The 22,782-nt window shown below is 42.6% G+C and overlaps 1 protein-coding gene across 1 annotated transcript in view; it reads right to left on the bottom strand.

Annotated features, from left to right (window-relative positions):
- Window positions 1-826: 826 nt before the first annotated feature.
- LOC311128354 (chromodomain Y-like protein 2) overlaps window positions 827-22,782 on the bottom strand; it is a 59,205-nt gene continuing 37,249 nt past the window's right edge. Inside the window, exons 4-7 of the mRNA XM_084160466.1 lie at window positions 8,871-9,043; window positions 7,202-7,412; window positions 6,917-7,060; window positions 827-4,470 (exon numbers count right to left, since the gene is read on the bottom strand). Coding sequence (XP_084016592.1) covers window positions 4,312-4,470; window positions 6,917-7,060; window positions 7,202-7,412; window positions 8,871-9,043 — 687 coding nt within the window. The 3' untranslated portion in view covers window positions 827-4,311. The remainder of the gene's footprint in view (window positions 4,471-6,916; window positions 7,061-7,201; window positions 7,413-8,870; window positions 9,044-22,782) is intronic.

Genomic DNA, 22,782 nt, shown 5'->3' with positions numbered 1-22,782 from the left:
CAAGTCCTCAACGGACGCTTAAGAGGGTTGTTCATATCCAGCTTCCATTCAGCCTGAACAATCTACTGCATGTGTTATCACAGTAAATAAGGCCTTTTCAAAGCAGGCCGTTTTGACTCACCTGAGGGCTATTCTCTGCTGTGGTCGATTGTTATTGGTCTGGCACTTCAGTCAAACGAACAGTCTGGCTCCCACCCAGTGTGTGTGTGTGTGTGTCCGAACACAGAGGGGAAGCATCTGGACATCCATAAGCTCAGTGGATCTTCCAGAGAAACATACTACAATGACCATCTATACAGCAGTTAGCACTAGGAATACCATGCACTTTGTAAATGTTAATTGATCATTAGATCTTAATTATGCATAATTAAATGCTACAGAGACAAAGCCATGGTTGGTATTGCCTAAATGTTGAATGAATGCCACTAGGTAATTGTGTGGAACATTGTAATATTTCATTCAGAGCAAACATCCACCCCTGCTCTTCCTGTCTGGATGACTCACAGCGGTTTAGCATTAGGCCCCCAGTCATTTCTGGAAAGCAGAGTGACTGAAAAAAATGCTGAAGAGGGTTATACGTGAGAGTGCCATAGAGGAGTAACCCATTCATGTTTATTTTATGTGGTGTGTTTCAATGGAGAGGAGTCTAAGGACAGATGGATGCTCTTTTAGTTTTGCCTACAATATATTTATCTGAGCCAAATTATGTGTGCTTTTATCCAAACAAGGACATTGATACTATACAAATTCAGCAAACAAAAAGCAAGTAAGTAGGACATGATGACAAAACTGTTTTTAAATACACAACAAAAACACCATGTTTAAATTAATGTCATAGTTTATTCAAAGCAGCTCGACCTCCAAACTCTCACAACGTATGGATACAGCATCCTACAGACAAAATATACAACTTCTAAGGCACCCCGAGGTGTGATTTTAGACTAGAGAAAGGAGTAGAAACTCAACATGCTATAGGTTTGTAAATGCTTGGAAGATGCATCGAAACATAATATGGAGATGATAGGAGTTTACAAACCAAACCTAAACACATAATATTCAAGGGTAAGTCCTCCACAAATTAATTATAAATATAAATGTTTTACTTCAAATGTTTAAATGCATAATTCAAACACAATGTTGTGGTCCTCTGTAGCTCAGCTGGTAGAGCACGGCGCTTATAACGCCAAGGTAGTGGGTTCGATCCCCGGGACCACCCATACACACAAAAAATGTATGCACGCATGACTGTAAATCGCTTTGGATAAAAGTGTCTGCTAAATGGCATATTATATTATATTATTACTGTATTTGGGTCCTGGGAGAGCAGCCTGGTCTCAGACTATACGTAACATAGTAAATGTAAACCAAGGTACAAATTAGAATGATATGTTACGTTTGGTATGGTTAGATAAGACAGATGGTTACTTAAGGCAAAAATGAAAGTAGGGTGGTTGGTCGGGGTGGATGGGTTGGTGTATAATGCGAATGTCTAGCAACCCCAAGGTTGCGAGTTTGAATCTCATCAAGGTAAAGTTTAGCATTTTAGCTAATTAGCAACCTTTCATCTAATTACTACTTTTGAGCTACTTTGCTCTACTTAGCATGTTAGCTAACCCTTCCCCTAACCCTTTTAGCTAAGCCTTCCCCTAATCCTAACCCTGGCCTTAACCCTTTAAAATAACTCCTACACTCAACCCTTACCTTAACCCCTAATACTAACCCAGGCTAATGTTAGCCAGCTAGCTAGAATTCATAACATATATTAAGTTGAGCAATTCCGTAACATATCATACGAAATGGGTGATGGACATCCACAAATGAATACATACCATACGAAAGTAACATATCATACTAAATGAAGTGTATACATTTACATAAAGAATTATACGAAATGCTCTGAGACCAGGTTGGGGAGATGTACAGGCAAAACTCAAATCTTGAATATATTAATATACATTTTATCTTACACTATACTTTAACAATACACTGATCAACACACAAACAAATCAATTAGGGAAATTCAGGTAAATTGTTACTCAAATATAATCGGGAATGGTTGATTAGAAATTGATAGAGCTTTGATTTGTCAGAGCTGTTAATAGCAATATTACTTTAAATGTTTCAAAGTTTTGCATAAAGTGGTTATCAACAGCCTTTAAAAATAATTATGCTACATGTAACCATTTTTGTGTGTGTTTGTTGTGTCACTATTATCACACAGGGCAGATCTAGGGAAAAAAGCCATTTACTGAGAAAATCTGGAACAGAAGATAAGAGGGAAAGAGGTGCCTCTGGGGAAAGGGAAATATTATGCCACTGCAGCCCGAAGGGGAACTTGAGCACTAACTTTAAATAAATACAAATAATAATTGTGCAAGATTTCTAACATTGCTTACTATGGCAACACAAAACATACCCTGAAATGTAAAGTATTTTGACAGGCAAGACATGTATCTACAATATTGTACATGCATATAGTTACATATAGTTAGTTACACAATATACCAGCTACATGGTTCATATATGTGTACGACTGCAAAAAATTGACAATTTCCTGAATTATACAAAACAATTTCCACAAAACTACATTTCATTATTGGGTAAACCAAAAATAGATATCCATACATACAATATATGTAGATATATATTTCCCATTTCCTGAAGCCATCATCACATGCAGGTATTATCTGCTTCAGCTGCACTACTACTGCATCTTCACAACACAGACAGCCAACAGACAAAAAGTGCAGTGATTACTTTGGGACAAAACATAATCTTTCTGTGCTTTACAAAAATACACAATGTCTCACTAATAACCGATTGCAAGGTAATATCAAAATAATTATCTGTCCAAATATCATAACCACACTCTTTACAATGTAATATACATGCCTTTATAATCAATGGATACAAACCCTGGTCGTCTTCACGATTCAATACTGCAGTAGCCCACTGAGCTAAAGGCAGGGCATTAGCTCTGGGAGCCAAAATAAGTCTTCAGGTCTCAGGCAAGGTTAGTCAACACAGAAGAGTAGTTCAGCGAACCACCCCCGATACACCTTTGCACTGTAATACATGTCATATATGTACCTTGATGATAATGATGACGGTGCACATGTTGCTGCTGATATGATTATGATGCTCTCTCTCTCTCTCTCTCTCTCTCTCTCTCTCTCTCATTTGCCAGGGAGAGGTCTCCTGTTGATCTATCAACAGTGTCCACATTCAAATGAAAAGATGCAATCAGACAGCTCTGGTTCTCTATGAGAGTGCTGGTCGTGGTCAAAGAGGGCCCTTCTACACATCCACAATCAATCAGAGGTCAAACACACCCTTACTGACAAACCAAATACAAGCAATTGAATAAACACTTCCAAGAGAGCATCACAAAACGGTCTTTATAAATCCAGAAAGAGTTCACTGTCAACACTGCCCATTCACAGTGACTTCCCACTTATGGGTGTGTATCATTGGGCATTACCTCTAACTCTTCCCCAGTGGCACTCCAGTTACACCACACCTAATTCAATGGATCTTTGGCCAGGGTTACTGCACTGTCCAACTCTGTCCATAACGAGAGGATGGAATGTAAGGTGAGAAAATCTGTGTTCTACTCTGATCTCAAGCATAGCTTTGATTTTCACTACACCTCAGAGCCCAGGTGGACCCACCACCTCAAAACAGAAAGACTAGAGCAAGATACAAAAAAAAACAGCAGACTAATGGAAAATATATACACTTGGTATCTTTTTTTTGCATTTAGGATAAAATCTAAATACATTTTCAAATAAATAATTGAACAATGACATTAGCCATCAGATGAGCTCTTTTGCCTCCAGCACTCACACAACATTCTGGCGCTGTGCCTCCATTTCCTGAAGAGCCTTGTTCAGTGTCATGGCTTCCTGTTCCAGGTCAATGCTTCCTCAGGAAGGGGTTGACTAGACTCCCAGCCAGCCAATATGAATGCAGAATGAATCCTACACATCAATCCTCTCCAGAAGGTGATGCTTGACCCACAGGAGAGAAAACAGTAGGCCTTGTGGATCCCCTCTTACAGGCAGGGAAGTTGAGGGATGACCAAAGTAAAAAACCCATTGATGATGGTGCTCTGCAGGCCCAGATGTTGACGAGCGGAGCTAAGGCCTCGGAGACTGGCAAACTGCGCTCTGCTGGTTGTTAAAGAAGACTGTTGGTAACTGAAGACCAAAGCCCTATATCTTCAGGGATGTTGCTCAGTAGGTAACTGAAGACCAGATCTCGTGGCCCAGTTCTGCAGGTGCGTGGAAGTGAGAGGTCACAGGTCAGAGGTCAGTTATCATACACCTTGTTCTGCAGGTAGCTGAAGAGCGCATCCAGTCCCTTGGTGGAGCACCACAGCTGTTTGAGCATCTGACACTCTTTCTCGTTCACCTCCTCCAGGACCGACTTCAAGATGCTCCGCACCAGGCATTTAGACTCTTCCAGAACCTTCCACACACAGGGACAAACAGAGAGTAAGAGGTGGCCTGCTTCATAGATCGAGGCCCTTCATTTTCACACCCTTGATCTGGCAGCATTGTACTGTATTAGTTACAGAACCCATGCACATACATATATATACAGTGCTATGAAAAAGTATATCATCCAAAACACACAATCAAGTCTACATGAAAATTGCTAAAAAGCAACAAATTGGAAGTTTTGGAATGGCCTAGTCAATGTCCAGACCTAATCCCAATTGAGATGTTGTGGCAGGACTTGAAATGAGCAGTTCATGCTTGAAAACCCACACGTCACTGAGTTAAAGCAGTTCTGCATGGAAGAGTGGGCCAAAATTCCTCCACAGCGACGTGAGAGACTGATCAACAACTACAGGAAGCATTTGGTTGGAGTCATTGCAGCTAAAGGTGGCACAATCAGTTATGGGGGGCAATTAGTTAAGGGGGCAATTACTTTTTCACACAGGGGAATTGAGTGTTGCATAACTTTGTTCATGAAATAAATGAAATAAACATTTAATTGTTGTGTTATTTGTTCACTTATGTTCCCTTTATCTAATATTAGGTTTTGGTTGAAGATCTGATAACATTCAGTACCACAAATATGCAAAAGTAGAGAAAATTAGAAAGGTGGCAAATACTTTTTCATAGCACTGTGTATATACAGTGGGGAGAACAAGTATTTGTTACACTGCCAATTTTGCAGGTTTTCCTACTTACAAAGCATGTAGAGGTCTATCATTTTTTATCATAGGTACACTTCAACCGTGAGAGGCGGAATCTAAAACAAAAATCCAGAAAATCACATTGTATGATTTTTAAGTAATTAATTTGCATTTTCTTGCATGACATAAGTATTTGATCACCTACCAACCAGTAAGAATTCCGGCTCTCACAGACCTGTTAGTTTTTCTTTAAGAAGCCCTCCTGTTCTCCACTCATTACCTGTATTAACTGCACCTGTTTGAACTCGTTACCTGTATAAAAGACACCTGTCCACACACTCAATCAAACAGACTCCAACCTCTCCACAATGGCCAAGACCAGAGAGCTGTGTAAGGACATCAGGGATAAAATTGTAGACCTGCACAAGGCTGGGATGGGCTACAGGACAATAGGCAAGCAGCTTGGTGAGAAGGCAACAACTGTTGGCGCAATTATTAGAAAATGGAAGAAGTTCAAGATGACGGTCAATCACCCTCGTTCTGGGGCTCCATGCAAGATCTCACCTCGTGGGGCATCAATGATCATGAGGAAGGTGAGGGATCAGCCCAGAACTACACGGCAGGACCTGGTCAATGACCTGAAGAGAGCTGGGACCACAGTCTCAAAGAAAACCACTAGTAACACACTACGCCGTCATGGATTAAAATCCTGCAGCGCACGCAAGGTCCCCCTGCTCAAGCCAGCGCATGTCCAGGCCCGTCTGAAGTTTGCCAATGACCATCTGGATGATCCAGAGGAGGAATGGGAGAAGGTCATGTGGTCTGATGAGACAAAAATAGAGCTTTTTGGTCTAAACTCCACTCGCCGTGTTTGGAGGAAGAAGAAGGATGAGTACAACCCCAAGAACACCATCCCAACCGTGAAGCATGGAGGTGGAAACATCATTCTTTGGGGATGCTTTTCTGTAAAGGGGACAGGACAACTGCACCGTATTGAGGGGAAGATGGATGGGGCCATGTATCGCGAGATCTTGGCCAACAACCTCCTTCCCTCAGTAAGAGCATTGAAGATGGGTCGTGGCTGGGTCTTCCAGCATGACAACAACCTGAAACACACAGCCAAGGCAACTAAGGAGTGCCTCCGTAAGAAGCATCTCAAGGTCCTGGAGTGGCCTAGCCAGTCTCCAGACCTGAACCCAATAGAAAATCTTTGGAGGGAGCTGAAAGTCCGTATTGCCCAGCGACAGCCCCGAAACCTGAAGGATCTGGAGAAGGTCTGTATGGAGGAGTGGGCCAAAATCCCTGCTGCAGTGTGTGCAAACCTGGTCAAGACCTACAGGAAACGTATGATCTCTTTAATTGCAAACAAAGGTTTCTGTACCAAATATTAAGTTCTGCTTTTCTGATGTATCAAATACTTATGTCATGCAATAAAATGCAAATTAATTACTTTAAAATCATACAATGTGATTTTCTGGATTTTTGTTTTAGATTCCGTCTCTCACAGTTGAAGTGTACCTATGATAAAAATTACAGACCTCTACATGCTTTGTAAGTAGGAAAACCTGCAAAATCAGCAGTGTATCAAATACTTTTTCTCCCCACTGTATATTGCACTTTTCACTTATGTGGTTTCTGTTTGTGGTTAGATAATATTATCTAAGAGTTTTATTCAATTTACAGACCAATGCTCCAGGCAAGTTCCTAGCGCAAGGCTTGGGATATAGAATGCCAGCTCTACATGACTATCTCTATGTCAGAAAAGCCTACCATAGCACTGCAGGTGGCCATCTCCTTTACGCGCAGCATCACTTCCTGGTTGAACGTGGTTGGCCAGAAGACCTGTGACACCAGGCCCCGGCTGCAGGCTTCCTGTGCCGTAAGCTTCCTCCCGCAGAACAGCATCTCATTGGTCTGTCAGGGTGAGAGGCGGAGACAGGGAGGAATCAATTGTTTTATGTACAACAAGGTAATGTAAATGTAAAACATCGAATCGTGTTTTACTGCAGAGCTGGGAAAAAAAACCTGCACAGGGGACCAGGCAACCAGACTCACCAGAGCCACTCCAAGGATCTGGGGGAAGGTGTAGGAGGAGCAGCCGGAGGGGGTGAGGCGGAGAGCGGCACAGGGCGTTTGGAACCAGGCCCGCTCGCTGGCCCACACCACGTCACATAGGGGCAGGATAGAGGCCCCCAGGCCCAGGGCAGGCCCGTTGATGGCCACCACGATGGGCTTCTTAAAGTGGATAAACGCAAGCACAAAGTCCCTGGGAGAGGAGACACAAAACAGTGAGTATAAACTATACAGTATAATATGAGTGTGTCTTTGAGCTTATTCTGCTTTAGGCGAATCAGGGCAAGCAGTTTAAAGTAAGCAAAATGATCTGCCAGTGCACTAAGATAATTTATCTTGGTAAGATGTCTTATTAAGATCAAATATCTTGAAATAAGATCATTTATCTTACCCCACTTGTATCAAGCCTTTTTTTCCCGTTAAAATAAGCAAAATTATCTTCCAGTGCGCTAAGATAATGTATCTTGGTCAATGCATTCTAATGGTAAGAGATATCTAGGTAAGCGTGTGTGTGTATGTGTGCCGTGTTCCCTGTTCCTGCTGTAGCCTTGTTTAGGTGGATAATTAAGTGATAATGACGAGAAGCCAGTGTTTTTTGGATATATTCGTTGAGGGCAGACAAACCGTGCCAATATATCCAACAAACACCGGCTTCGAGGGCATTATCACTTTTATACAACGGGTTACCAACATATTCAAATAATGATTGACATATAATTTATTCTTACTATTTCATCCTTCCACAAGATATAGACGCGACCCAGTCGTTCGTTCTTTTTGTTCTGTATCTCTGGACGCGACCCAGTCGTTCATTGTAAACGTTCCAATGCCATACTGGCTGGCAACGTTCTTATCCCTTGCTTGCTAGCTAGCCAACTACGGCTAATTTACAGTCACGTCAAAAGGTTCCGCCAGAATAACAGCAAAGTAGCTGCATTTGCATTTGTTTAAGCTGTTTTCTTGTGACATTTATTTGGATACATTCATAACAATGAGCTAATGAGGAACGATTTCGCCTGGCATAGAGAATGTGCTCACTCGACAGCACACTGTTGTTCAGACAGAGGAGCTAGCCAACAACACAGCTAACACAATCACTTCAAACTGAAGCTGGAAAGACTGCAAATTAGCTGCGTTTCATTTGACCTTTTTTCAGTGGACCTTTTTTCGTATATATCCATAAAAATGATGCCAGTTGATTCATGATTTCGACTGGCTGAGAAACGCTGCCTGCCTGTCTGTCTCGTCCCGACAAGTTCAATACTATGGGACAGCAGGAGATCGAATTTGAATATTGAAACAATGTTGCAAATGTCGGAGACAGACAGCAAGGTTTATACAAATCTCCGCTGTTGAAAACTAAATGTTAGTCTAAAAGAAATGTGAGATAATGTCTAGATGCTTTTTATAGTGGAGATCAAGTTTATAAAGTGCCTGACTAGGTTGATGAGACAGTGGATTGCGCAGTCAGGTGGAACAGTGTAAATAGGCATTTTAACTTCATTTATTTAGCTGGTGGCAACTTGTGGAATAGACACCGGCTGGAATGCGGTTTTAACCAATCAGCATTCAGGATTAGACCCACCCGTTGTATAATGGCAATCATGTGTTGTTTCTGTGTTTGTGTCTATAGCCTTTGTTCCTCTCTTACCGTACAGCGTCAGCAATGCGGCTGCTCTCTTTCCTGCGGTCTGTGGAGAGGCGTCCTATCAGGTAGGATGGGTCCAGGCCACTGCAGAAGACACTCCCCACAGCACTGAGCAGCAACAGCTTACTGTCATCAGCTGCTGCGTTGCCCAGAGCCCGACACACCTCCTTCATTATCTACACAGAGAGAGAGAGGGAGGAGAGAGAGTGAGAGGAGGTAGGGTGGAGAAAGAGAGGGAGGAGAGAGAGTGAGAGGAGGTAGGGTGGAGAGGGAGAGGGAGGGAGAGAGAGTGAGAGGAGGTAGGGTGGGGAGGGAGAGGGAGAGAGAAGATTGAACTACCAGATCATAGCCCTGCTGTACATCACCCCAATGATCTACAGACAAGATAAGAGTGTAGCTGTAGGATACCTTCTTTATCTATAGCTAGAGACAGGTAAGACAGGTTATATCTAACTGAGCAATCAGATCAATATATACTGAACAAAAATATAAAACGCAACATGCAACTATTTCAACGATTTTACTGAGTTACATTTCATATAAGGAAATCAGTCAATTGAAATCAATTCATTAGGCCCTAATCTATGGATTTTACATGACTGAGAATACAGATATGCATCCGTTGGTCAAAGACACCTTAAAAAAAAAAAGTAGGGGCGTTGATCAGAAAACCAGTCAATATCTGGTATGACCACCATTTGCTGTGGAAAGTTGCCCCACTCCTCTGTGTGGGCTGTGCGATGTTGCTGGATATTGGCGGGAACTGGAACATGCTGTCGTACACGTCAATCCAGAGCATCCCAAACATGCTCAATGGGTGACATGTCTGTTGAGTATGCAGGCCATGGAAGAACTGGGACATTTACAGCTTCCAGGAATTGTGTACAGATCCTTGCGACATGGGGCCATGCATTATCATGCTGAAACATGAGGTGATGGTGGTGGATGAATGGCACGACAACGTGCCTCAGGATCTCATCACGCTATCGGGATAAAATGCAATGATGTTTGTTGTCCGTAGCTTATGCCTGCCCATACCATAACCCCACCGCCACCATGGGACACTCTGTTCACAACGTTGAAATCAGCAAACCGCTCGCCCACAAGTCGCCGTGGTCTGAAGTTGTGAGGCCGGTTTCTCTAAAATGACGTTGGAGGTGGCTTATGGTAGATAAAGGAACATTCAATTTTCTGGCAACAGCTTTGGTGGACATTCCTGCAGTCAGCATGCCAATTGCACACTGCCTCAACTTGACATCTGTGGCACTGTGTTGTGTGACAAAACTGCACAACAGCTTTGGTGGCCTTTTATTATCCCCAGAACAAGGTGCACCTATGTAATGATTATTCTGTTTAATCAGCTTCTTGATATGTAACACCTGTCAGGTGGATGGATTATCTTGGCAAAGGAGAAATGCTCACTAACATTTCAGGGATATTTTATTTCAGCTCATGAAACATGGGACCAACACTTTACATGTTGCATTTATTTTTGTTCAGTGTAGTTCTTCACACCTGTCCAATGAAACTGAGTCTAGAGACCGAGCCATCAAACCAGTGCACATGGCTCTAGATTCCAGCATAAATCTTCCCCTTAATGACAGAGAAGGCAGAATCCTAACTTGACATAGCAGCAGCAATTTAACCTCCTCTATATTTACATTTACATCATTTAGCAGACGCTCTTATCCAGAGCGACATAAAAAATTGGTGCATTCATATCATGCATGTATTGATGTCATAGAGCAGCAGTCAATCAGTCATTCTGTATTGTGTTTATTTTACTCTTGGTCTATGCTGTATTTATGTGGAACCCCCACTGGGTGAGACCATTGTTCCCTGAACCCAGAGGTCGTCTGGAGCCTCCATAACCCCTCCATCACCCCACTCACTGACCCTAACCCTAACCCATGTAATCTGATTACTAGGGCCGGGACGATAACAGTATCTCAATATTTATTTCCATGGCAAAAATTTAAACACGAAGCAGACCGAAGTGTTTGGTATTTTAAAAACCTGCTGTATATAAAATATGATGTGCTATAGTTTGGAAAATAAATGTGACTCTGGATGACAACATAATAATGTTTGGTTCCAATATCAGGCCTGTTTTCATAAAGAAGTTAAATCCGCTGGTATCGTCCGGGCCTACTGATTACCCCCTGACCCAGGTCTCCCAGTCAACTCAATTCAACATCTCCTACACACTGCATAATCCCTCCTGAACATCAGCTGGATGTGGTGTGTGTGTTTGTGTGTGCGTGCCTGCTCCTGTGTGTGTGCCGGTGCTCAATTAAACCTGAGGAAAGATAGACAGGGCAGGAGAGTGATACTGACACAACTGGAAGGGGGTGGGGCTGGCATGGCAAGCAATATGTAGTGGTGGTGAAGACACTGCAGCCAAACAGTGTCATTCAGAAGCCAGCCCTGTACACAGGCCCTGCCTGGGAGCCATTTGTGGGAAGCAGCGGGGGGCATCCACAACAAACTGGACTGGAACCATATTATGTGTCAGCTCCCTGAGAATGAAAACTACACCACATCAGGGACAGACAGCCAAAAGCAGACTGTGTGTGTGTATAGTGTAGAATGAATAGTGTAAAGGTGAGCCATGCATATAGATTGTAAAACCCAAAATACATGTGTTCATTTGTCAGCGTGTGCTTGTGCACGCTTTGCGTGTGTGAGTGTGTGCATGTATACACATCCGTGTGTGCGCTGTGTGCATGTGTGTTCGTACTGTGCTTGTGTTCATGTGTCAGCGTGTGTGTGTCTGTGTGCGTCCGTGTGTGCACAGTGTGCCTGTGTGTTGGCACCACACGCGCTGTGTGTGTGCTGCTCTAGGCTTGGCCTCTGGGCCGTGTGTCTTTCCGCTCCATGCAGCGTGTGTGGATTGAGGTCAGCGAGCTAAGCATCTCTCCACAGAGAGCTATCCACCAGGGGAAACAGCATTAGCACGCTAAAGGCAGGTATCACTCCTGCTAGTACAACTTAAATCCTATATCCCTCTGAGGGAATTCTGAAAGAAATAATACTAGAAAGGGAAACTCACTATAGCTGCTACAAAGGAAACCCCTTTGACATCTAATGAAGCAGTCTTTTTTATGATTTCTGTTTGTGACAACTCCCTTTCAGCCCAACCTCAACTCTTCATAAGGCTAACTACTTCTTTGGTATTTTATTAGGATCCCCATTAGCTGTTGCGAAAGCAGCAGCTACTCTTCCTGGGGTCCACATAAAACATGACATAATACTGAACATTAATAGACAAGAACAGTCCAACTACATACATTCAAAACATCACACATAGCCTACATATCAGTATATACACACAAAATATCTAGGTCAAACATGGGAGAGGCATTGTGCCGTGAAGTGTTTCTTTATCAGTTTTTTAAAACCAGGTTTGCTGTTCACTTGAGCAATCTGAGATGGAAGGGAGTTCCATGCAATCATGGCTCTATATAATACTGTATGTTTTCTTGAATTTGTTCTGGATTTGGGGACTGTGAAATGACCCCTGGTGGCATGTCTGGTGGGGTAAGTGTGTGTGTCAGAGCAGTGTGTAGGTTGACTATGCAAACTATTTTGAATTTTTAAACACAGTGTTTCTTATAAAAAGAAGAAGTGATGCAGTCAGTCTCTCCTCTACTTTTAGCCAAGAGAGAGTGGCATGCATATTATTGATATTAGTCCTCTGATTACAGTGAAGAACAAGACGTGCCGCTCTGTTCTGGGCAGCTGCAGTTTTTCTAGGTCATTCTTTGCAGCACCTATCCATATGACTGGGCAATAATGAAGATACGATAAAACTAGAGCCTGCAGGACTAGCATTGTGGAGTGTGGTGTCAAAAAATGCAGAGCATCTCTTTATCACGGACAGACCTTTCCCCATCTTTACAACCATTGAATCAAAAATGTTTTGACAATTACATTTTACAATCCAAGGTAAAACCAAGTAATTTAGTCTCCTCAACTTGCTCACCAGCCACATTATTCAGTATCAAATTCACCTGAGGTCTAGATCTTAGGGAATGATTTGTACCAAATACAATGCTCTTAGTTTTAGAGATGTTCAGGAATAGTTTTTTACTGGCCACCCATTCTAAAGCGGACTGCAACTCTTTGTTTAGAATTGCAGTGATTTCACTAGCTGTGGTTGCTGACGCATATAGGGTTGATTCATCATCATACATACAATGCATTTGGTAAGTATTCAGACCCCTTGACTTTTCCCATATTTTGTTACGTTACAGCCTTATTCTAAAATGGATTAAATTGTTTTGTTTTTCTCCTCATCAATTTACACACGCAATACCCCATAATGACAAAGCAAAAACTTGTTTTTAGAATTTTTAGCTAATTTATAAAAAATTACAAAACGGAAATATAAGATTTACATAAGTATTCAGACCCTTTACTCAGTACATTGTTGAAGCACCTTTACAGCCTCGAGTCTTCTTGAGTATGACGCTACAAGCTTGGCACACCTGTATTTGGGGAGTTTCTCCCATTCTTCTCTGTAGATCCTCTCAAACTCTGTCAGGTTGGATGGGGAGCGTTGCTGCACAGCTATTTTCAGGTCTCTCCAGATATGGTCGATCGGGTTCAAGTCCGGGCTCTTGCTAGGCCAGAGACATTCAGAGACTTGTCCCGAAGCCACTCCTGTGTTGTCTTGGCTGTGTGCTTAGGGTCGTTGTCCTGTTGGAAGGTGAACCTTCGGCCCAGTCTGAGGTCCTGAGCGCTCTAGAGGTTTTCATCAAGGATCTTTCTGTACTTTGCTCCGTTCATCTTTCCCTCGATCCTGACTAGTCTCCCAGTCCCTGCCACTGAAAAACATCCCCACAGCATGATGAAGCCGGTGACTGATGTGGTATACTCCTCAATGCCATCAGATGATTCCCAGAACATATTCCAATCTGTGCTAGGAAAACAGTCCTGTAGCTTAGTATCTGTAGCTACATATCACTGACAAACTGAAATGGTCCACCCACACAGACAGTGTGGTGAAGAAGGCGCAACAGAGCCTCTTCAACCTCAGGAGGCTGAAGAAATTTGGTTTGACAACTAAAACCCTCACAAACTTTTACAGATACACAATTGAGAGCATCCTGTCGGACTGTATCACTGCCTGGTATGGCAAATGCACCGCCCACAACCGCAGGGCTTTTCAGAGGGTGGTGCGGTCTGCCCAACGCATTACCGGGGGCAAACTACCCGCCCTCCAGGACATCTACAGCACCCAATGTCACAGGAAGCCCAAAAAGATCATCAAGGACATCAACCACCCGAGCCACTGCCTGTTCATTTTACATTTACATTTTAGTCATTTAGCAGACGCTCTTATCCAGAGCGACTTACAGTTAGTGAGTGCATACATTTTATTTTTCATACTGGCCCCCCGTGGGAATTGAACCCACAACCCTGGCGTTGCAAACGCCATGCTCTACCAACTGAGCTACATCCCTGCCGGCCATTCCCTCCCCTACCCTGGACGACGCAGGGCCAATTATGCGCCGCCCCATGGGTCTCCCGGTCGCGGCCGGCTACGAGCCTGGATCATCCAGAAGGCGAGGTCAGTACAGGTGCATCAAAGCTGGGACCGAGAGACTGAAAAACGGCTTCTATCTCAAGGCCATCAGACTGTTAAATAGCACATTAGAGGCTGCTACTGCCTACTGAAATCACTGGCCACTTTAAGAAATGGAACAGTAGTCATTTTAATAATGTTTACATATCTTGCATTACTCATCTCATATGTATATACTGTATTCTATAATATTCTACTGTATCTTAGTCCATGCCGCTCTGTCATTGCTCGCCCATACACTACCTTTCAAAAGTTTGGGGTCAGTTAGAAATGTCCTTGTTTTCGAAAGAAAAGCAATTTTTTGTCCATTAAAATAACATCAAACTGATCAGAAATACAGTGTAGACATTGTTAATGTTGTAAATGGCTATTGTAGATGGAAACGGCTGATTTTTTATGGAATATCTACATAGGCGTACAGAGGCCCATTTTCAGCAACCATCAGTCCTGTGTTCCAATGGCACATTGTGTTTGCTAATCCAAGTTTATCATTTTAAAAGGCTAATTGATCATTAGAAAACCCTTTTGTAATTATGTTAGCACAGCTGAAAGCTGTTGTGCTGATTAAAGAAGTAATAAAACTGGCCTTCTTGAGACTATTTGAGTATCTGGAGCATCAGCAATTGTGGGTTTGATTACAGGCTCAAAATGGCTAGAAACAAATAACTTTCTTCTGAAACTCGTCAGTCTATTCTTGTTCTGAGAAATGAAGGATATTCCATGCGAGAAATTGCCTAGAAACTGAAGATCTCGTACAACGCTGTGTACTACTCCCTTCACAGAACAGCGCAGAACGGCTCTAACCAGAATAGAAAGAGGAGTGGGAGGCCCCAGTGCACAACTGAGCAAGATGACAAATACATTAGAGTGTCTAGTTTGAGAAACAGACGCCTCACAGGTCCTCAACTGGCAGCTTCATTAAATAGTACCCGCAAAACACCAGTCTCAACGTCAACAGTGAAGAGGCGACTCCGGGATGCTGACCTTCTAGGCAGAGTTGCAAAGAAAAAGCCATATTTCAGACTGGCCAATAAAAATAAAAGATTAAGATGGACAAAAGAACACAGACACTGGACAGAGGAAGATTGGAAAAAAGTGTTATGGACAGACGAATCGAAGTTTGAGGTGTTCGGATCACAAAGAAGAACATTTGTGAGCAGTGGCGGCTCCTGAAAAAATTCTCAGGGGGGGCAATTTTTCTGATGATTTAGGTGACCTACACACATTTTTTAAAAGATATGTCCAGCAACAACATGAAGACAGGGGCAGCATATAAGTCAATACCAGAAGCATTTATTGACTGATCTCAAAAGTGTTGGCTTACAAAATCAAAATAAGTTATCACAGTAAAAATAATCAAGGGTGTTCTTTCACATTCCTCAACACTGCATAAACAATATGCATTTCCATAAACAAATGAAATATCAGCTGAAAATACAGCATCTTGGTATTTGTTCAGATTGCAGGATCAACAAGAGCTTTTACCACATTTTTTGCCTCATGGTTGAATTGGAAATATGTGCACCTGAGCATAATTCACAACAAGCAAGCAGGAGCTTTTGATAGAGGCTACTGAAAACATTGATGCAAGTTATTGGTAATAAGACATTTTTATAGACTTCCATATTCTGCCCTCTTGTATAGATTTGTGAAAATGAACAGTGATAGACATTTTGCTTGAAAACAGAATTTGAAAGTAATTTCTAGAAAAGGTAAACACAGCTATCTGTATGGCTTTGTAAAAATGAACAACCATATTCTGGCCAATTGTATAGATTTGTAAATATGAACAACCATATTCTGGCCAATTGTATAGATTTGTAATAATGAACATGAACAGATATTTTTTTTTGTTTTACTTTTTTTTAAATGAAAAATAACTATTTTAAACAACATCAACTGTGAACTGATTTGGGCGTGTGTGTGTTAAAGAGACAGGGAGGGAGGGACAAAGAGAGAGAGAGGATACATTACTTGTACTGAAACTGTTCTCTTCTCTGTTTCAATACAGCAAAGCGTTCAATTACTTTCTCATTGAAATCAGGCATGCTGAGGACTAGTTCCCTCTCCATGGAAAGCATGGCCAGTGCATTCAGACGTTCCTGGCCCATTGAATTTCGCAGGAATGTCTTAACTCGTGTCAAAGTTGAGAAACATCTCTCAGCTTCAGCTGTTGTCATGGGAGTAGTTATGAGGATGTTCAACAGAGTCACAGTCTCAGAGAACGTCTCCTGGAGGTTGTAGCTCATGAGAACCTGGTACAGTGCCAGTGCACCACAGCCTCCCTTGAATTCAGGATTCTCATAGATCAGAGATAGTTCTGTCTTGAGCTTTGCCTTGCTCAGCATGGGGTATGCATTCACAGTGGCATTCAGAGCCTCATCAGGAAATGAATGGCAGTACCTTTCAAACATGTCTGCTTGCAGTAAGGTAGCACTCACAAGGTGGCCAGAGAAAGAGAACCTTTCTTTGATGTGATCCAGGATGGTGTTGCAGACCTCTTCAGACAGCCTCTGCTTCTCCTCTTCTCTCAAAGCTGTTCTGGGTCTTTTGGCTCCTGTTGCTTCTTGCAGCTGCTGTTGAGAGGAGTCCCTGAAGGCAAACAGACCAATGTGTTTGTTGGCTTTGTACAGTATTGTTGTCTATGTGATGCACAGGTATATGCAATGTATCCATGATGTATAGTACAAATACTTCAGTTCCACTTAAAATGGGCAGGGATGCATAAAGTCTTTAGTGTTTAAGTTAGCCTTTGTGTCTCACATAGCCTGGATGTTCAGCACAGTATACAGTGGTGCTCATAAGCTTATGATCCCATGCTAAAGTTGACTAAAAAGAGGAATAAAAAAGAAAATAAAATTGGTGTCCATAAAGGTTGGATTTTCCAACTTTTTTAATTAAGTCATTAAGATAAATTTCCAAAAGATTATTATTTTATTTTTTTATTCCTCTTTTTAGTCAACTTTAGAATGTGTTCATACACTTATGAGCACCACTGCACAGTACACATAGTATATAAAATAAAATAGATTACACCACTGGCCATATATAATGAGAATAATGTAATTTCAAACACAAATGCAGTCTCCTTTCATGCATACATTTTCAAATAAAGCTCTGCTTTGAGAAAGATCGAATGATATTGTTTAATCTTACCTTATGGCCTGCACACTGCTTGTGAAGCTGTCGAGGGCACTTTTGATAAAGACAGCATCGATGTCCTTCTTCTGTAGCTTCTGGTACAGAATGTCGACGTGGGGCATGATTTTGTGAAAAAGCCGCAGGAAAAAAATAAAATCTTCATCATGCAGCATCCTCACGTAGCCAGATGCCTCTCTCACTGTGCCCTGGTCAAATGAACCCAATGAACCCGTCCGGATGGCTTCAAAACATTCTATTAGGTCGTCTCGATTCTCGTAGACAGTGTTCACGACTCTGCTGTTGAAGTTCCACCGTGTGGATGAAGGTCTGGGCAGTCTTCGTGCAACAGTCTGGTCAAGAATGCTGGTGCGTTTGGGTGACCGGGAAAAAAAAGTTGTAATCCCGCTCAGATCGGAAAAGAAAATGTTCACTTTTTTGATGCGAGAAGTAGCTTGCTGCATGATCAAATTCAGCTGATGCGCATAGCAATGCACGTAATGGGCATTCTTGAAATGCTCACGCACCTTTTTCTGCACACCAGCCTTCTCTCCCCTCATCACACTGGCTCCATCGTAAGCTTGCGCAATGAGTTTGACTTTCTCGTCATCGGCAAAAAGACCGTTCAGTCTCTCCAAAAGTACACTGGCGATTGAGACTGAGGTTGATTCCGAGATGGGAAGGAACTCAAAAAATCGCTCCTGCACTTTGTGCTTGCTATCTATGTACCTCAGCACAAGCACCAACTGTGTCTGTGTAGAAATGTCCGTGGTCTCGTCAGCTTGGATAGCTACGAAGTTCGCAGACTTCACCTCCTCCACAATATGTTCCCTTGTGACCGCTAGCATACACTCCAGTAGCTCGTTTTGAATGGTCTTTGATGTGCCCTTGAAAACTTTAGCATTTTTAAGATGGTCATCAAACACCTCATCTAATTGTGCCACAAAGTTGACAAGTCCAAGAAAAATACCAGGGTTGGTGGAGCCCTCAGTTTCATCTTTGCCTCGCAAAGCTAACTCAAACACGCCGCAAAACTTCACACACTGGATTAGCCGGCTGAGGATATGGCGGTTCTTGCTAACCTCATCGTTGTGGCGGCGGACAGCTAGCCTGTATCCCTCATCCAGTTGAGTGGCAATATTCACTCTCCCCAAAGCAGAAATTCTCAAACAGCTATCCATGTGGGTCTTTGACAGCTCATGTTTCTTAATCTTTTCTGAAAGATGGTGCATGTCGGTTACACCAGTCGCTGTCCAAGCGGTGCTGTCTGCCGTGCCGCCTTCAGGGTGAATGAGTAAGCAGGGGTAGCAGAAAACTGCATTAGCTACATCGCAGCTTGCTAGCCAGGTTTTTCGTTCATACCAATTTTTGGAAAATCCTCGGGTGTAGGACTTCCCCCCTTTAGTAGAAACCTGTTGAATTATTAAATTTGGTCTGGGAGGTCCTAATTGTTTCGTTGCCAATTTATCTTCATTTGTTCGCCGACAAAAAGGAAATTCTTTCAAAGACACAACCGAGTTGCACTGAAGCCTAGCCATGTTGATAGGAGTAGTGAATTGATTGACGCTGCTACCCTCTCTTTTCTTAGTTACGTTCACGTGTCTCCTGAGTGGCGCAGTGGTCTAAGGCACTGCTTCGCAGTGCTAACTGTGCCACTAGAGATCCTGGTTCGAATCCAGGCTCTGTCGCAGCCGGCCGCGACCGGGAGACTCATGGGCGGCGCACAATTGGCCCAGCGTCGTCCAGGGTAGGGGAGGGAATGGCCGGCAGGGATGTAGCTCAGTTGATAGAGCATGGCGTTTGCAACGCCAGGGTTGTGGGTTCGATTCCCACGGGGGGCCAGTATAAAAAAAAAAAAATATATATATTCACTAACTGTAAGTCGCTCTGGATAAGGGCGTCTGCTAAATGACTAAAATGTAAATGTAAATGAAAGCGCGTAAGTGCAAGCCCACAGACACCCATTGAGATTGTATTGAAGGCTCTGAAATTTGAAAAAAATAGATTTTACATGGGAGTCTATGACAGAAGTTCTGGGTGATTTTCAATCTGACTGAAATCGCCCCAAAAGGGGGTGGAGCCATTTGAAGCACGACTTTAGCCTGATTCGACATTTAGTGGCAGTGTGGCACTGTGGCAGATCAGACGTATAGATTACAACACTGATAACTACTGTTGCCGTGATATAATTGATTAGAAAAAAAATCCCTTCCTTTTCCCGTTTGGCAGTGCGTCGCCCATATCGCCCTATTGAACAGGCCGTCCCTGTTTGTGAGACACAGACCAACTGAAAAGATGCTGGTGGTGGAGTGCTTGATGCCATCTGTCAAGCATGGTGGAGGCAATGTGATGGTCTGGGGGTGCTTTGGTGGTGGTAAAGTGGGAGATTTGTACAGGGTAAAAGGGATCTTGAAGAAGGAAGGCTATCACTCCATTTTGCAACGCCATGCCATACCCTGTGGACGGCGCTTGATTGGAGCCAATTTCCTCCTACAACAGGACAATGACCCAAAGCACAGCTCCAAACTATGCAATAACTATTTAGGGAAGAAGCAGTCAGCTGGTATTCTGTCTATTATAGAGTGGCCAGCACAGTCACTGGATCTCAACCCTATTGAGCTGTTGTGGGAGCAGCTTGACCGTATGGTTCGTAAGAAGTGCCCATCAAGCCAATCCAACTTGTGGGAGGTGCTTCAGGAAGCATGGGGTGAAATCTCTTCAGACTACCTCAACAAATTGACAACTATAATGCCAAAGGTCTACAAGGCTGTAATAGCTGCACATGGAGGATTCTTTGACGAAAGCAAAGTTTGAAGGACACAATTACTATTTCAATTAAAAATCATTATTTCTAACCTTGTCAATGACTACATTTCCTATTCATTTTGCTATATTTCCTATTCAAACTAATTTCATGGAAAACAAGGACATTTCTAAGTGACCCCAAACTTTTGAACGGTAGTGTATATGTATATATTCTTAATTCCATTCCTTACTTAGATTTGTGTGTATTGTGTATATGTTGTGAAATTGTTAGATATTACTTGTTAGATATTACTGCACTGTCGGAGCTAGAAGCACAAGCATTTCGCTACACCCACAATAACATCTGCTAAACACGTGTATGTGACAAATAACATTTGATTTGATTTGACCACTTCCGTATTGAGCGAGTCACTGGTACTTCCTGCTTTAGTTTTTGCTTGTAAGCAGGAATTAGAATTATGGTCAGATTTGCCAAATGGAGGGCGAGAGAGAGCTTTGTACGCTTCTCTGTGTGTGGAGTAAAGGTTTTCTAGAGTTTTTTAAAAATCTGCTGGTAGAAATGGATTTAAGTTTCCCTTCATTAAAGTCCCCGGCCACTAGGAGCGCCGCCTCTAGATGAGCATTTTCCTGTTTGCTTATGGCCTTATACAGCTCGTTGAGTGCGTTCTTAGTGCCAGCATCGGTTTGTGGTGGTAAATAGACAGCTACGAATAATATAGATGAAAACTCTCTTGGTAAATAGTGTGGTCTACAGCTTATCATGAGATACTCTACCTCAGGCGAGCAAAACCTTGAGACTTCCTTAATATTTGATTTCGCGCACCAGTTGTTATTGGCAAATAAACATAGACCGCCACCCCTTGTCTTACCGGAGGCAGCTATTCTGTCTTGCCGATGCATGGAAAAACCAGCCAACTGTATATTATCCATGTCGTCGTTCAGCCACAACTCGGTGAAACATAAGATATTACAGTTTTTAATGTCCCGTTGGTAGGATAGTCTTGAACAGAGTTTATACAGTTTATTCTCCAATGATTAAACGTTGTCCAATTTGGACGGATGTTAGAGGCGGGGTACCCACTCGCCAACAAATTCTCACAAGGCACCCGGACCTGCGTCCCCTGTATCAGCATATTTTCTTCATGCGAATGACGGGGATTTGGGCCTGGTCCGGTATCTGGAGTAAATCCTTCGCGGCCGACTTGTTAAAGAAAAAATCTTAGTCCAGTTAGAGGTGAGTAATTGCTGTTCTGATATCCAGAAGCTCTTTTCGGTCATAAGATCCCTGTATTGCTACTGCTGTATCATTAAAAGGAATTATCTAAGTGAGTTTCAGAGATGCCTTCAGAAGTTTTCATACAGTGCCTTGCAAAAGTATTCATCCCCCTTGGCGCTTTTCCTATTTTGTTGCATTATAACCTGTCATTTAAATTGATTTTTATTTGGATTTCATGTAATGGACATACACAAAATGGTCCAAATTGGTGAAGTGAAATTTAAAATATAACTTGTTAAAAAAAAATATATATATATATAATGGAAAAGTGGTGTGTGCATATGTATTCACCCCCTTTCATATGAAGCCCCTAAATAAGATCTGGTGCAACCAATTACCTTCAGAAGTCACATAATTAGTTAAATAAAGTCCACCTGTGTGCAATCTAAGTGTCACATGATCTGTCACATGATCTCAGTATATACAGTGAGGGAAAAAAGTATTTGATCCCCTGCTGATTTTGTACGTTTGCCCACTGACAAAGAAATGATCAGTCTATAATTTTAATGGTAGGTTTATTTGAACAGTGAGAGACAGAATAACAACAACAAAATTCAGAAAAACGCAGGTCAAAAATGTTATAAATTGATTTGCATTTTAATGAGGGAAATAAGTATTTGACCCCTCTGCAAAACATTACTTAGTGGCAAAACCCTTGTTGGCAATCACAGAGGTCAGACGTTTCTTGTAGTTGGCCACCAGGTTTGCACACATCTCAGGAGGGATTTTGTCCCACTCCTCTTTGCAGATCTTCTCCAAGTCATTAAGGTTTCGAGGCTGACGTTTGGCAACTCGAACCTTCAGCTCCCTCCACAGATTTTCTATGGGATTAAGGTCTGGAGACTGGCTAGGCCACTCCAGGACCTTAATGTACTTCTTCTTGAGCCACTCCTTTGTTGCCTTGGCCGTGTGTTTTGGGTCATTGTCATGCTGGAATACCCATCCACGACCCATTTTCAATGCCCTGGCTGAGGGAAGGAGTTTCTCACCCAAGATTTGACGGTACATGGCCCCGTCCATCGTCCCTTTGATGCAGTGAAGTTGTCCTGTCCCCTTAGTAGAAAAACACCCCCAAAGCATAATGTTTCCACCTCCATGTTTGACGGCGGGGATGGTGTTCTTGGGGTCATAGGCAGCATTCCTCC

The sequence above is a fragment of the Coregonus lavaretus genome (genome assembly GCF_964263955.1).
Source record: "Coregonus lavaretus genome assembly, chromosome: 4".
Taxonomy (NCBI): domain Eukaryota; kingdom Metazoa; phylum Chordata; class Actinopteri; order Salmoniformes; family Salmonidae; genus Coregonus; species Coregonus lavaretus.
This window is presented reverse-complemented; position numbering and strand designations above follow the sequence as displayed.